The 17357-nt window shown below is 37.7% G+C and overlaps 1 protein-coding gene across 3 annotated transcripts in view; it reads left to right on the forward strand.

Moving 5' to 3' along the window:
- The window catches only part of RPS6KA5 (ribosomal protein S6 kinase A5), a 78691-nt gene that overhangs the window by 13753 nt on the left and 47581 nt on the right, over positions 1-17357 (forward strand). For 2 of the 3 annotated variants that reach the window (XM_061998770.1, XM_061998771.1), the window contains exon 1: positions 11398-11482. Coding sequence is in view for 1 of the 3 variants with exons in the window: in XM_061998768.1 (XP_061854752.1) it covers positions 6565-6783; positions 10490-10605; positions 11375-11482 (443 nt within the window). In the remaining 2 variants the exon portion in view is untranslated. Of the gene's footprint in view, positions 1-6564; positions 6784-10489; positions 10606-11374; positions 11483-17357 lie in introns of those variants that run through there. The other variant, XM_061998768.1, reaches the window with a different exon arrangement.

Consider the following 17357-nt stretch of genomic DNA (forward strand, 5'->3'; position numbering starts at 1 on the left):
AGAAAACTATCTAAGCACAATAAGTCAGAAGTATTTCAAATAGCAGGCTACTACAGACTTGTTCTAAATGACACTATACAAGCGTAAGGCCTCATTTAGAACCTGTAGTCTCTTGTATGAAACTACTAGTCTGCATTTCAATTGTCATGTTTGCGCTTACTGTCAGAAAAAATGAGGAAAATGCCTCCTGTATTTATAAGTAAGAGTCTGAATGACTTTATCATTTGTTCATTCTATTAGAATAAGAAAGGAGAATATTTTCTTCAACGTATGTCTATTTTTCGCTGTGTATAGTTACACAGTCTAATTATGGTGAAGATACATGCCTTCCTTCTAAACAATAACTGCCTGTTCGCTAGGTTGCAAGTGCAGGTGCTTATTAGATGCCTGTTTTATTTTTCTGGCTAAAAGATAAAATTGTGGTTATTTCTTTATTTCATGATGTGTGTGTGTGTGTGGTGTGTATGTGTGGGCAGATTGATAAGAGAACTGTTTGGGGGGGGGGATGTGTCTTGTTGCCAGATTATGGGCAGATTGATAAGAGAACTGTTTGGTGATGTTCTGTTTTGTTGGGTTTTTGTTTGTTTGGGATGTTGTATTTTTTTGACAGTTTTCAGAACTTCTCTGTTCTTTTACATCAATACGTTCTAAACAGTTGAAGATGAGTCTGGGTATTGAGGTTACAGAATCATAGAATGGTAGGGTTGGAAGGGACTTTTTGAGAACGTCTAGGCCAACCCCTCTGCAGAAGCATGTCCATCTAGATCAGGTCACACAGGAATGTGTCCAGGCGGGTCTTGAAGACCTCCAAGGAAGGAGACTCCACAACCCCTCTGGGTAGCCTGTGCCAAGGCTCCATCACCCTCACAGTAAAACAGTTTTTTGTTGTGTTTAAATGGAACTTTTGTGTTCCAACTTCATCCCATTACCCCTTGTCCTATCATCTTAGATTGAGTCACAGAGACTAAAGGACTAATATTTCTATTCCACAATAAAACAACTAAAGGAAAATGAGGAAGAGGGCATCTGATAGCTTCTGTTTACCAAGAGCTATATTTACTCTGGCAGCGAAAGCCTTATCCTGATATGAGCTTTTAGGTATTACAGATGTTATTGTGATCTAGCTAATGCTAAAGAGAAGCTGTGATACTGCTTTGAAGTTCTTCACTGTGGAGTTGTGTGCCAAGTGTTTTCAAACGATCTGATACTGAAATGATCTACAGTAATGCAGGGCAGAAAATGTTGAAACCTCACCGTCATATTAAGTGATGATGGTAGATGCTATTTCAACTAATAACGGTATTTTCAATATAGTCTGCTATTGAAATACTGAAATAACTAAAGGGTAATAGTAAAAATATGTTAAATGATACCTTGCTTAAGTATATGTAATTGTGATAGTTTCATATAGCTTTGGTGGTGGTTTTTTTTTTTCAGGCAATGGCACTGAAGGGGTTTTTTTAGTCACTTTAAAGTTGTAGCTTTTTAAAAGACAGAAAAAATTAGGATTATTAGTAATATTCTTGTATACTGATATCTGTCCTGTGGAAGTGATTTTTTTTTTTTTTTTTGTGATATTTTCTTCATGCTATGGTGTAGCATAATTTCATACTAATTATTGTCTTTAATTTGCATTCTTTCTTTCTTGCATTCCTTTGTCTGGTTTGTTCTCGTACACATAATTTGGAGGCGTGCTTGTTATATTTTGGTTTATGATGTTAAAAGAGTATCACAGTACACATGTTCCATTTTTGATAGGAAAATACAAGTGAGCAAAAATCTTAAGTTATCAGCCTTTTAATCTGAGTTGGATCTTTTTACACTGTATTAAGAAGCCATTAATAGAATAAACTTCCCCATTCAAGAAATTTGTAACACTTTACATCAGTAAAACAAAATACATGACAGTATGCTACTGTTCATAAAGCTATTGATAATGTACTTGTTGCTTTGGAAGTAAATTATTACTTACTTGACTTATCTGACTTGTCACATTCTACTCAGTATGTACTTTTTGAAATTCCAATCTCTTCTTGTTTTTAAGTCCATTTCTCCTGCTGTTACTGTGTAACCTTGCTAATTTTGAATTTTAAGACTTCCCGTTAACTGAATTCATGTTTCTAGCTGTCCCTCCTATCTATTAAAACTTTTTTTTTTCCTATGACATGGAAAACTAGTGTCTGTTCTATAAAACAAGTATACTTTACAGCAAAATAGTGTAATTGCTTCGCAAAACCACAGAGAGAACAGCAGAGAAGGTGGGGGTGTGTTAGTTTATGCATGCCCACTTGGCTTACTTGCTTCATTCTATGTAAATGTTTTTAAAATTAAAAAAAAAGTTAATATAGAGGGCATTCTGGGTCATATATTTTTATTCCTTTTAATCTACTCAACTGTTTCTGCTTCTGATTTTAAAAAATGCCACTTTTGTTCAGCCTTTGAACTGTCCTTAAGAAGAGACAATACAAGTGAGCATGTGCGCTAATAAGTACGCCTGCCACTTGAACTGCAGACCACTAATGAAGACAAAAAAAAGACCCCCAAAACAAGAATATAACTGCCACATATAAAGAGAATATTTTATATGTGATCTTCTGCAATTAAGTGCTTATATGAGAAGAATATTCTCCTTATGTGTGGAAGATCCTCAAAAGCCAAAGGATATATTCATATAAAGGGAAGAAAACTGTCAGGGTGAATGTCAGATTTGAATAATCAGCTCAAAAGTCTCACGTAACAAGAAGATATAATGATGTTCTATCAAAGAGGTTAGAAAATGTCCTCATAAAGTTAAGACTGTCAAATTAAGGTAGATATTTCAAAACATATTGAAGAAAATATAAAATATTCTCTTCATAAAAAGAGGAGGAGGAAAGAAACGAGGTTACTGTGCTCAGGAGAGTAAGCCAGAATTAGAGAATGTCTAAAAGTAATTCCAAACTCCAGTTACTATTTTACTTCAGTTTCTGCTGAGGACAGCTATGATGAATAGTGGATGGAAGGTGAGATGGCTAATCAGAGACAGAGCTTGGAAATAGGAAGATTTTTTTCTGTGCGATGATCAGACTGAAAAGAGGGGATTGTATTCAGTCTAAGAACCTGGAACCTAGACAAATTCATCCCATTCATCCATCAGAGAATTCTGAAAGTATCTGGACATTAAATTGGAGAAGAGTAGCAACAATTCTTAAGGGAACTAATGTCAGAGGTGGTTCAGTGTTACTGGAGAGAGTAGCAACTGCAGTGATGCATTTAAGGAGGAAAGAAGACGATCCAGACACATATTAGTTATTCTGACTTTATCTGATTTCAACAGTATGCAATGCATTCAAAGCAATTCTGAACAATATAGCTGAACTATATTTTTGTCATAATTAAAAATGAATGGCATATTTATCGTGGAATGACCAGGGTTGGAAGGAACCTCTAGAGATCATCTAGTCCAACTGTCTTCAAAAGCAGGTTCACCTTTATCAGGTTGCACAGGAACATTTCCAAGCAGGTTTTGAAAACCTCCAGAGAAGGAGACTCTACATCCTCCCTGGGCAGCCTGTGCCAGTGCTCCAGCACTCTCATAGGAATGAAGTTTTTCCTCATGTTCAATTGGAACTTCCTATGTTCTGCCAGTTACCCCTTGTCCTGTCACTGGGCACCACAGAAAAGACTGGCCCTATCCTCTCTACCTGCACCCTTTAGGTATTTATAAGCATTTATAAAATCCCCCCTCAGTCTTCTTTTCTCTAGGCTAAACAGTTCCAACTTCTTAGGTCTCACAGATTTTTCTTGTAGTTGAGGTTTTTCAGTCCCCTGATATCTTGGTAGCCCTCTGCTAGACTCCAGAAATTCTCTACTACTTCTAAACTGGGAAGCCCAAAACTAGACACAGGACTCACAGAACGAATAATTAAAATAATTTGTACTTCTGAGCCCTTTCCTGTTGTTGTCTCATAATTATTCTTAGACTAAAAGGAAAAATGTAATTTAAGAATGAGAAGTTACTTATGTTTACACTTGAAAACATTGTTTTAAAACTATGTGTATACAAATGTAAAGTTTTGATGGATTTGGAAGTCCATTGTACATTTTTCTGAAGTGTAGCCAGGTGTTAAAATCTAGGGGCATTTGTTTATTTTAATTTAGCTTAACTTAAAGTTCTCTCACATTTGTGAAAGAAACTACTGGCTTTCCAGAGAGGCACAAGGAAGTTTAATGCAAGCTCCAGCTGAAAATTGGTGAAAACTAAGGCTCCTCCCTTAAGCAGCTGAGAAATGCAAGCCGAGGCCATTTTCTGCACTGGTTTTGCTGTGTTTTAATAGGATGTCGAAATGTTACCTTAAGTGACTCCATACAAAGGTGTAAATACTGTTTTTGGAGACTTTTTTTAAAACAAATGCTCTCAGAAGTAGGGCGATCTGTTTTTTGTTTGGTTTTTTTTCAGATACTAGAAATAATTTTAAGATACTTGAGATAATTATATGGGTTAGAGAAAACACCCAAATGGTAAAGTTTTTCCATCTCTCATGATGGCTTGAGACTCTGCAAGGTCATGGGGAGGCACACAATGATGGTTTCCTTAGAGAACTTGTAGCAGTATGCAGTTTGAGGTATGCCTGAGACGGATTTCTTCTGTGTTTGGCAACACTGGATATACTTTCCTCTCCTTCAAGGAGACCTCATCTACATTTTTGACGTATGCAGCTTAATGTAGCAGTAGTTCCACAGCTTAACCATGTATTTGTTTGTGCGTTTTGGACAATTGTTAATCTTAATACTGAATGATTTCACTTGTTACGGTAGTTGTTTTACTTCTATAAATAATGAAAAAATGGTTCTTTACTTGTCTACTTGTCTTCATCCAATTTTTGATTTCTTTTTTTTTTTTTTAAAAAAAACCCCTCTAGCATCTGAAGTACTGTACTTTTTTTTTCAGGCTAAATGAAAAGCCTAATTGTGTCTAGTTCCCCTCATAATTAGAAGGACCTTTCTATTCACTTCTGGTTTTTTTTTTAATGTCTTCACATACTTTTTTTCTGATGGGAGGGGAGCTGAGGACAGAAGAGATGAGAGCCCAAAATAGTTTGCTTCACTTGAGATAAGAGCATGCAAAGATTTCATGCCACAACATAAGGGATTTCTAGTTTTGTGTTGAAGATTTGGGGGACAGTATGTTTGGGCCATTTTTCCCCTTCAATACTTGCATTGCATTCTTTTTCCTTTTTGGATTACCACTGATGTTTTCTCATGGGGTTGCCTGTGGTAACTTCAGGTATCTTTTTTTTCTCAGTTATAAAACTGTGCACCATTAGTTATTATCATACTTATGTGGATTACTCACCTATTTGGAATTTTATCTGCCATTTTATTTTTCAGCTGCTTAATATTTTGATACTGTGGTACAGTTTCAGCAGTTCACTTCAGTTTCTGTTGCCGTGATTAATTTCCTAAACCAAGAAAATCTGTTTCCTTACTGTCCACGTGTGACCGAATCAGTCAGGCTGAATTCTTGTGAAAAAGCTGAATGTTTATTTTTAATCTTTCGGATTTTTGTTTCCTGAGAGGACATTTCTCTTTGCACCCGTGACTGTTTATTGTTTCTAAGACCTTGTTGTAAGACAACTTGTTAAGTACTTTGGAAATCTATGTCAGTCAACTATGTTATTCCTTCTTCCTGATTCCTTTGAGCAATTACCAATAGAAGTAATTGCTGTCATCTGCAAAAGTAACACACATTCTTTCACATCGTATCCTTTTTGTGCATTTACTAGTTCTAAACTTTACTGTTTCTACAGGTTTGCCTAGTAGAAGTATCAAATTTACTTCTGCACAGTTCCCAGGAGCCCTTTTTATTACCAAAAAAATAAAGTCTGCATTTGCCACTTAACTACACCAGTGTGGAGTGTATTCTTAACCAAATGTGGTTGGACTAGATGATCTCTAAAGGTCCCTTCCAATGCCTACCATTCTATGATTCTATAATTTAGGTTCAATAACTTAACACTCCAGAAAGACTGCCTTTTGATCCTGGTGACTATTTCTTTTATTTATTGTGTTCAGAAAACTTTCTTTTTGAGATAATTCCTCCAACTTATTCTCATTTCAGTCTGGGATGAGAGCCTAAGAAAATTACTATGTACTAAATACTGATGGAAATAATTAATTGGCTTTTCTATGGGTTTTTGGAACTTCAGTGTTGTAAAGCCAGTAGTGAAAGCATGTAAGTTGTGAAAATATGGGCAGACCATTACCACATCGTTCTTACTCCAAACTCTTGTTCAATTCTAGGTATGGGAGTTTTAGGTTAAGGAAGAAATCATCAGCTTTTTTAATTGTTTTCAAATACTGAAACTGTTTCACTGTTTTTCCCACTATTACTGTGTTCAGTTACGAAGCTCATTTGATTGAAATTTTACTCAGAAAAGATTGGTCTGAAACAAAGGTATTGTAGAGTGTTTTAGCCTGATTGTATAGTGTTTGTCATAACAATGAGTAAGTGAATGTAATAATGATATCAGCTGCACCTGTAGTATGAGTAGGTGAATTTTTTTTTTTCCTCACTTTTTAAAGCCTATGGAAAAGTGTTCCTGGTAAGGAAAGTAAGCGGCCATGATGCTGGAAAGCTGTATGCCATGAAAGTGCTGAAGAAAGCAACAATAGTTCAAAAAGCCAAAACAACTGAGCACACAAGGACAGAGCGACAAGTATTGGAGCACATTAGGCAATCACCGTTTTTGGTCACATTACATTATGCCTTCCAGACAGATACAAAGCTTCATCTCATTTTAGGTAAGTAGTTTTCAGGATTCAAGTCTCTAAGTTAATGGAAAAAACCCAAACCCCTGCTTTTTTATTTCCATAATGTTTTGTATGTTTTTTTTTAATGTGGTCTTCAATACTGTGTGCTTGGAGATTGCATGAGAGACCATAGGAAGTAAAATACTGTTCATCCTCAACTGAGTCTGCATTTGTGGTTTTCCTGTTTAAAATTCAGTGTGCTACTTTGACTTGGTGGTGGTGGGGTGGATGTTTATCAGTGACTTACATGCAGCAAAAAATGTATATAAGTACCTATTTCAGGTAAGTATTTTATTGAACTTAACTAGAAAATTAAATTTTGATTGGCACTATTATTATTAATTACATACTGCATTAGTTTTCCACAGATTTGAGATGAACTGCTATTATGAATGAAAAAGTTCTTAATCTGTATGAATGTGAGGATTAAAGTTATTGTTTATTTTGTCTGCATGCAGTCTTTGTGTATGTGACAGAGAGGTTATTGGTAAAATGAGATGACCAAACATAACTTTGCTACTGGAATTAGTGGGTAGGAAAGAAGAAAAAAAAGTAAGGAAACACTGAAGCAGCAGAAAGCCTTCTAGTTCAAACATACTGCACATTTCACTCTAAGAACATGATATATGTTGTCCTCAATGTGATCAGTGTGTTTGAAATGTTGTCATCTGCCTGAGAGGACAGGACTGCCTGTCACTGTGGTGAATAGGTAGTATACTGTTTTAGCACTGTAATGCTGCAAACTGAAAGATCGTATCAAATAGATCTTTTTGGACGAGATGTGCTCATAACATGGTTGATGTCAGTTGAAGATGATTGTTCCTTTGTTTATTTTTGGTTAAATTCTTTACAACACTGGTATCTACAAATTGTTGGTATGATTTCCTGCTGTATAATGCTGGTAAAAATACTTGTAGACTGTGTCAATTTCTTGATTTATGCATTCTGATACATCATTTTGGTAAATTCCACCAGTAACTTTTCTAAGTCTTGATTTCTGAGAGATGCTTGATAATGAACTATTGTATAGCAAGCTTTATTTAGAACATTCTTCATTTCAATTCTCTCCTTGATGTTTTGCTTTCCATTTTGATGTGATAAACCGTATCTATTTCTGTAGCATTTTCAAGGTTGGCAGAAGACTGATCAGGAGCTTCCTTCAGGTTTTCAACTTGGATGTAACTTCTGTATACGTGTGCTGCAGTTCTCTACCACTATCCTTTTTCAGCATTGTAACATTTTGGAGAAAGATGCTGAGATCAAGCAGTTATATTTTTGCTTTGTTCCCCAATTTCATTGTGTTTAAAAAGTCCTGTATTTCTATCTCAGGAAGATATAGGATTTTTCCTGATAATGAAGAACACTTAGTCAGAAGCTGAAAAAGAATATTAAAATAAACTCTAAACCTTTCTACTTCATGAACCATTTGCTGCCAAATCATTCTGTTATCAAACCATTTGATCTTTGACTATTGAGATACTTGCATGTTTCAATTTTTGTATGTGAAGATGCAATCCAAAATCACATGTTTCTGTGATGAAAGTAGAACTTGTCCATAAGGCTTGATATCACTCTAAAACTAGCAAATTTTGTTTGGTATATGGATTGTATTTCTAAGAAAATTACAACCAATTTTTAAAGACTGGTTGCTTAGAGTATTTTAAAAGACCTGAGAAATGGATCATCAAATTAATACTTAGATGCAGAATATATTTTTGTGATTGGTCCTTTAATTGAAGTACAATTTCTGCTATACATTTTAGGTTATAACTTACATTTAGTGAACTTTTATTAGCAGAATGATTTAGACTTTAAATTTATAAATTGTTAATAGTGTTACGTGAATCTACACCACTGGCTGTCAGTTCTTAGGAAGGTGTTCTATTGATACAACTTGACTTCATACCGTGAGATAATACAGGTATCTGAGGAGCTCAAGCTTAAATGCAGTATTCACTAGGTACCTGTTGAAATTATAAAGATTCTTAAAAGAATCTTAAAAGATTCCTCTGACTAGGACAGTAAAGAAACATCTAAAATATTGTCACAGGCTGAAAAATGCTAAAGAAACATGAAAAAAGTTAGAAATACATTAACATTGTGATTCCTTGGTGTTAACCTTCAATAGTTAAGATTTCTTTTTAAAAAAAATCATTGATTAATTATGTGGAAAAAATGAAATATTATGAGACAAAATGTGAATGTGTTTTATAAATATTATAGTACCATTTTTTAGATATGTGTACTTTTAGCTAGAATGCAGTTTAGATCCCATTAGCAATATTAAAAAACCTCAGCAAACCAAACCGAAAAACCCATCACATCTGAGATGGATGTAGATAACTAAAAATAAATACATAATAACAGAGAAATTTAGGTGACAAGAATAAGTAGAAGGCCAGAAAAACCTCTTATATGAGGAAAAGCGAAAAGCATGATATTTATATCCTCATAAGAATCAAAGAAGAGAGTGCTCAGTAGTTCTAAAGAGCGTTACAGAGCAGGTAGTGCAGACTAGGAATGTGGCCAACCTAACCTTAAGGTGATGTTTAAAGCAAGAAATTACATTTTTTGATGTATAACTAAAGGCCTTTTTTTTTTTTAGTAATAGTTATCAGTTATATTTATCTCCATCATTAGAATGGTGAAGTTGTTTTTGGAAAAACAAGTAATCATAAAACGTGGGTTATTTATGCTTTATTATGACTTTTCATGTTCTTATTGATCTAGATAATCGATCTTCCTCACATTGTTAGGTTGTACCACTATTCTCTGACAAACAACTGGAGAACTAAAAAGAAAAGAGAGATCAGAATGTCAGTAACTTGTATATGTGCATTCTCCTTCAAAGTATTAATTTGCTTATGATAGGATTGGTCCTTTTTCATGGTTTTACATATTACACCAGTGGATCTCTAGAAACAATATCCAAGAAAATGTTAAGACAGACAATATGGGACGTGTTTCTTGCTCTGTACATGGGTGCTGTGGGGTTTCAAATTAATGACTTTCATGTACACTACTAGCATAAACAGGTTGTTGTGGTTTAAGACCAGCTGGTAACAATGAAACCACACAGCTCAACCTTTAAAGTATGTTTTTGTGTTATAGTAATTACTTTTTTTCCCCCTTTCTAACTGTGGGAGACCCCTTGTGTCATAGCCTGCAAATTAAATGTGGTTTCCATGAGGAAATGTATGTGGAAATAATCTCTTCCAGTAAATTTTGCCATCAAAGTTCTCCTTGTAAATGGTAAAACTTGTAATTGCCCATAGTTGATTATTTCACCTAATGCCCATTTTCTGAACTGCCTTTCTTTGTCGGTCTGCCTTGATGCTCCTACCTATTTCCCGAGAGTGTACAAGTATTCTGTTTGTAGATATCATTTGCACTCCTTTTTACATTCTTAAGTCAAAACTGATTTTTGGCAAAAATTATTCATCTTTATAATTTATGGATATTTGAGGCTTGTGCTTTTCCTCATTATTTAAAAGTTGCAGTTGTTCTTCTGTCAGTCCTCTAAGAAGGAAATTGAGTATTGCATAACATGAGGAAATACTACTGAATTACAATAAAGTAAAAGCATCTGATCCCAGAACATCTTATTAAATAACTTACAAAGTAGCTATTAATATTCCAAAAAGAAAATTAAGTTGTTAAAAAGGGAAATTTTAAAGTTCTTTGTTCTACTTTTTAGATTATATAAATGGAGGAGAATTGTTTACTCACCTTTCACACAGAGAGAGATTCTCAGAAAATGAGGTGCAAATTTACATTGGGGAAATCGTTTTGGCACTTGAACATCTCCACAAGGTAAAATAACTTTACCCGAGTGCTGATCTTGTGCAACTACAAGTATGTTCTTTTTCATATCACTTAGTAAGAACAACTGGTTTTTTTAGATTGCTTTAAGTTTGAAATAACTTTTATCTAGTGTAGATAAGACAGTAGTTGTATAATTAAAATGCTTTCCAATAAAGTGTCCATTTGTGTGCACCAGGTTTAGGTGACAAGTTTGTCTGCAGTGTGAAGGGTGTTGTTATTGACAAGTGATTGCTAGTTCTTAATGATCCTTATGAAATGGTGAATGGCAGTAAAACTAATTTGTAGTCAATTTGTTTTGATACAATTAAACATCAGAGTTATGAAATTTGGCACAACTGTAGATGTAAGAATTGCTATAGTTTTATGTAGTTACATCTAACTATATAGGTATATATAGTAAGTAGACTATAAGAAAGCATGCATGTATGGTCTAGAACATAGTACAGAAGTATCCATTTTCAATTGTAATGAAAACTGAACAGAGTTTTGCCCACAACAGCAAGTGTTGAGTCACTTCCAGATTCAAAGAATAGACAGTATGTCCTTTAAATTGAAAGATATTAATGCACTGTATAATTTCTGAGAATTTAGAAATCACTCAGTTACTTGTTCAAAGGTGTTTCAAAATTGTCCTTTCTGAGGTGCAAGTTTCAGATGTCAAGAGTTTTGCTGGTTTTGTATTTTAATGCATTCAACAATGTTTACTTGATGTGGTTACACTGATGTGGAAATACATTTTCTTATATTCTGTTTGCAGTTGGGGATTATATATCGGGATATAAAACTTGAGAATATCCTCCTCGATTCTGATGGCCATGTGGTGCTAACAGACTTTGGTCTGAGTAAGGAGTTTCTTACTGATGAGGTGAGTGTTTGAATCTCCAGTGCGGACAGAATCTGGCAAGATCACAAAGTCAGATTTGGTCTCACTGAATCATAAGTGCATTTGAGAGGGAAGGAAAACTGCCTTCTAGACTCCACAGAACAAAATCTAGTATCTGTTTTACTGGATTTTGAGCTTTTAGTTCGTTGGTCTTTTTAGCCTGACAGTGTTGTCAGGTATTTTTCTGTTCTAGTTTTCCCTGAAACTCCTTCATGCTCTTTCCTGCTGCCCTTTATGTGAAAAAGGAGAGATCCACATAAGTCTGAAAAACCACTTATTGTTTTTGCATGCCTTTTTAAAAATGCTTGACTGTGCTAATACTTTGCAGTGATTAGGCAAATGGTATGCTATGACTCTTCTTTATGCTAATAATAATTAATGTAGTATTATCTTGTCTTTCTCATATGTTTGTGGCACTTTCAATAAGCTTAATTGCAAGGTTTTAGGATAAAAGCTTATCTCTTATTAAATATGGGCATAGTACCTAACATAGTGATCTCTGTTGACATTAGCTGTTAATTATTTGTAAGATACAGTTTTATCTTCAAATATGTTTTTTAGATTTCAGTGAATTGTGCAAGATTTTTACTTCTGAGAATTTTAAAATGGCTATTTTTTTGCATTCACTTTAGGTATCAGAAGTATTGAAATCTGCAACTGCAGATCTAAAAGTCTTTGTTGGAAGCAACAGAGGGGTTTTCTAAAAATAACTAGTAGTTTCCTCTAGAATATTTGCATTTCAAATGGAGTCTGGTAGGATCTGGGAGTTACCATTTTATGAGATATGAAATGTTACTTTCTGAAGCAGGAAAATAATACAGATAATGTTAGTATGTTTCTTCTAAATTACTGTGAAACAGAGAGGGGGTTCAACTGGCATGACAAGAGATTAGCAGCAGGTTGCCAGACCCCAGTGCAAGAGAGTAAGTACAGACAAATGTAGCTTTCACCAGGAAAGAACAATAGCAAAAGATGTATCTAGGGAGAGTAGGATCTGTTCACGGCTGTGAGAGAAGCTGCCCTGGGCATAAGAGACAAAGTGAAGTGTGTGGAACGTATTACTGATGATGCGGAAAAGGAGCAGTCCTCGAGCCTTTGAGCCAAAGTTGAGTGAAACCAAAATCTTCCTTCTGATAAGAATGTCATAATGAAATTGGGACATTCTTTAAGTCTCAAAACAGGTAGCTTTAGGAAATACACTTGTTGTCATGTAGTCCCATCTAGGAACAAAGAATCGCTGGTCAACCACTTGTTCACTTCTCCACCTTGCAACGGGATGGGGAAGAGAAATGTACCAAGGAATACCTTAAACTTTGGAACCCCCTAAGGATAGGGAGGACTCGCTCACCACTTATGGCAAAACTACTCAACTTGGGGAAGAAAAAGAAACTGACTTTAATCTGCCACCAACCAACACTGTAACAAACAAATACCTAACTGAAAATACAGAATGGAGCTGTGATGAGTAGCACAACCAGCCCTTTAAGATCCCCTTCCTCCCACCCCTCTTCCCAGGCTGAGGCATCTGAGCCTGGTGCTTTTACCTCTTCTCCTCTGTGAATGGCACAGAGGGGAAGGGAATAATGGGGGTTTCAGTCACTCCTTTCCCAATGGCTCCTGCCACTTCTCTCACCTTGGCGCAGATGGGCTTCTCACTGGCCCTGCTTGCTCCAGCACAAGGTCCCTCACAGGCCAGGCAGCCCTGCATGGACTGCTCTGATGTGTGTTCATCCTGAGGGCTACAGCTCCTCTCTGCTTCCTCTGAGTTGGGGTCCCCCTCTGTCATGGGATCTTCCCAGAGCTCTTGGCACCTCTTAGCCCTGCCATTGCCCTCCATAGGTGCAGGGACACAGTCTACTCTCTTGCTGCAGGCTGCAGGGGGGGTCTATGGTCTGTTGCTCCTCATCCCTTCCTCCTCCTCTGACTGTGGAGTCCACATCTTGCCCTGCTCTTCTACCACCTTCTATGCACTACAAATTTCCCTTTTAAGTAGTTATGGCAGAGGCACCAGATTGGCCCAGCAGGGCCAGAAGTGGGTCCAAACTCAGAGCCAGGGGAAGTTTGGGGAACTTTTTATAGCAGCAACACCACATCCTTCCCCTGTTACCAAGCAGAAGTGGCTTCACACAAACTCATCACAATACTTATTATTCTGATCTGTACTCGCCTTTGGGACATCATTTACAAACAGTGCAAGGAAAGGGAAGGACTTGGATAAATGTCAGATATGCCTGTTTGCTTTTCCTACGTTCTTTTCCCACAGCTGCTAAATGCTGAGGGTGCCCTGGTGTCAGGATGCAGAGAAGGCTGAAGTACTGAATACCTTCTTTGCTTGAGTCTTTACGGCCAAGGCCGGCCCTCAGAAAGCCCAGTCCTGCAAGGATAATAGGATGATCGGGACAGCAGAGGACTTGCCCTGGGTGGAAGAGGAAGAGGTTAAAGACTTGTTGGCCAAGCTTAAGGCTCATAAGTCAATGGGTCCTGATGGGACGCATCCTAGAGTGCTGAGAGAGGCGGCTGATGTGATTACTAAGCCTCTCCCCATCATTTTTGAACAATCATGGAGGACAGGTGAGGTGCCTGAGGACTGGAGAAAGGCCAATGTCACTCCAGTCTTCAAAAAGGGTAGGAAGGATGACCCAGGAAACTACAGGCCAGTCAGTCTCACCTCCATCCCTGGAAAAGTGATGGAACAACTCATCCTGAATGTTATCACTGAATATATGAAGGATAAGATGGTTATCAGGGGGAGTCAACCTGGCTTCACCAAGGGAAAATCCTGTTTGACTAACCTGATATCCTTCTATGAGTGCATAACCGGCTGGCTAGATGAGGGGGAGAGCAGCAGATGTCATCTACCTTGACTTCAGCAAGGCTTTTGACACTATTTCCTGAAATATTCTCATCAGAAAGCTCAGGCAGTGTGGCTTGGATGAGTGGACAGTGAGGTGGATGGAGAGCTGGCTAAATGACAGGGCCCAGAGGGTGGTGATCAGTGGCACAGAGTTGAGTTGGAGGCCTGTGGCCATGGGAGTTCCACAGAGATAGGTTCTGGGGCCAGTCTTGCTTAACACCTTCATCAACGACCTGGATGAGGGGACAGAGTGTACCCTCAGCAAGTTCCCTGATGACACCAAACTGGGAGGACTGGCTGATTCCCCAGAGGCTGTGCTGCCATTCAGTGGGATCTCGACTGGCTTGAGAGTTGGGCAGAGAGGAACCTCATGAGGTTCAATAAGGACAGTGCAGAGTCCTGCATCTGGGAAGGAACAACCCCATGCACCAGTACAGGCTGGGGCTTAAACTGCTGAAGAGCAGCTCTGCAGAGAGAGACCTGGGAGTCCTGATTGATAATAAACTGAACATGAGCCAGCAATGTGCCCTCGTGGCCAAGAAGGCCAATGGCATCCTGGGATGCATCGAGTGTGGCCAGCAGGTCAAGGGAGGTTCTGCTCCCTCTACTCTGCCCTGGTGAGGCCTCATCTGGAGTCCTGTGTCCAGTTCTGGGCTCCTCAGCTCAAGAGGCACAGGGAAGTGCTGGAGAGAGTCCAGTACAGGGCCACCAAGATGATCAAGGGTATAAAACATCTTTCATACGAGGAAAGGCTGCCGGACCTGGGGCTGTTTAGTCTGGAGAAGAGGAGATTGAGGGAAGATCTTAATAACATTTACGATGGTTGGGTGTTAGGAGGTTGGGACATCCCTCTTTTCTACAGTAGATAGTAAGAGGACAAGGGGTAATGGGATGAAGCTGGAACACAAAAAGTTCCACTAAAACATAAGAAAAAACTATTTCACCGTGAGAGTGACAGAGCAGTGGCACAGGCTGCCCTGGGGGGGTTGTGGAGTCTCTTTCCTTGGAGGTCTTCAAGATCTGCCTGAACATGTTCCTATGCGACCTGATCTAGGTGAACCTGCTTCTGCAGGGGGGTTGGACTAGATGATCTCTAAAGGTCCCTTCCAATCCCTACCATTCTATGATTTTCCATCCTTGTTTGTGGATAATACAAAGCTGAGTGGGTAGATAGATACGCTGGAAGGTAGGGGAGGACCTGGACAGGCTGAATCAATGGGCTGAGGCCCATTGTATGAGGTTTAATAAGGCCAGATGCCAGATCCTGCGCTTGGGTCACAACCACCCCATGCACAGCTACAGGCTTTGCTGCCTGGTGGAAAAGGTCCTAGGGGGTTGATTGATAGCCAGCTAAATATGAGCCATTAGTGTTGCCCAGGTGAACAAGGCAGCCAATGTTATCCTGGTTTGTATCTGAAATAGTGTGGCCAGCAGGACCAGGGAAGTGATCATCCCTCTGTACTCACTGATGAGGCCACAACTTGAATACTGTGTTCAATTCTGGCCCACTCACTGCAAGAAAGACACTGAGATTCTGGAGTGTGTCCAGAGATGGGCAATGAACATGGTGAAGGATCTGGAGCACAAGTCTTAGGAGGAGCAGCTGAGGGAGCTGGGGATGTTTAGCCTGGAGAAAAGAAGGCTCTGCTCTGAGGAGACCTTACCATTCTTACAGCTACCTGAAAGGAGATTGTAGCGAAGTATCAGACTCTTCTCCCAAGTTACAATCAACAGGACACGAGGAAACAGCCTCAAGCTGCATCAGAAGAGGGTTACATTGGATGTCACGAAAAACGTCACCAAAAGGGTTGTTGAGCATTGGAACAGGCTGCCCAGGAACGTGGCAGAGTCACAATCCCTGGAGATATTTAAAAGATATTTACATGTGATGTTTAGGGTTATGGTTTATTGATGGGCTTGGTAGTGTTAGGTTACTGGTTGGACTCAATGATCTTAAAAGTCTTTTCTGATTGAAGGGATTTTAATGAATCCACATTCCCCTTTCTCCAGTTGTTAAATAAAGCAATATTGCTACTTGGTCATTTACTGTTGGTTTCTCTGACTCCAAGCCATTCTGTTTTCATTGCATACTTCAGAAAACTCTTCATTTAACCTTTTCCCTTTCTTTTCATATTCTCCTTTACGTTTTATATTTGTCTTCCCTGTTAAAAAACTCAAAACTATTAGTGTTTCTTCTAAGGAATAACATAATTGTAATTGATTTGTTTGCTTTCAAAATCTAAGAAAGTGTCTGTACTTCACTACAGTTTTCATGGGTGCTATTGTAATTTAGCTACTGAACCTAGACATAATTAGAATGACCTATTTACACATAGAAGTTGATATTTCATATTGTAGTCTCTGTAGATAATTTATTACTAGAACACTTGGACTTCACATTACAAAAGATACTTACCTTACACTTCAGAACCAATGTACTTACAAGAGGTAAAATTTGTGTGTATAACTGCATAGCTTTATATCTGTTCTCATGCTCTTTGGGTAGTACTTTAAGATATAGTTATACAACTGCATAAATTGGCTAAAAAAGTGTAGCATTTGCAATTCAATCAGAGCAGTTTGCTTTTCTTTCTCCCCCTTTCTTCACACTTTTTCTCTGGCCTGCCTTGATTTCTTGCAAGAACTTTCCCATTAAAAAAAAGGGGAATTTAGTAACTCACCTCTTTGGATTGTATTTTCTAAAACAAGATCTATTTAGGTTATTAAGAATGTGTAAAAACTATCAGCAATTACAAGGATGTACTATGTCGAGAATTCTTTACCATGTATTTATTAATTTCACATGACTTTGTAGTTAGGGATACTTGCTATGAAACATCAGAATTCACTGTTTGCATTATTCCTACTTCAATCTGATGGTTGATAAGTATTTCCAAGTACCTAAGCAAGTGTAGAATTTAACAGAGGTTGCTTTATAATAAAAAGAGTGCACCGTTTCTTGACTGTAACATCTAGAGCAGACTAATTGACTATTAAACAAAG

This window comes from Colius striatus, chromosome 6 (genome assembly GCF_028858725.1).
Source record: "Colius striatus isolate bColStr4 chromosome 6, bColStr4.1.hap1, whole genome shotgun sequence".
In the NCBI taxonomy this organism is placed as follows: Eukaryota; Metazoa; Chordata; class Aves; order Coliiformes; family Coliidae; genus Colius; species Colius striatus.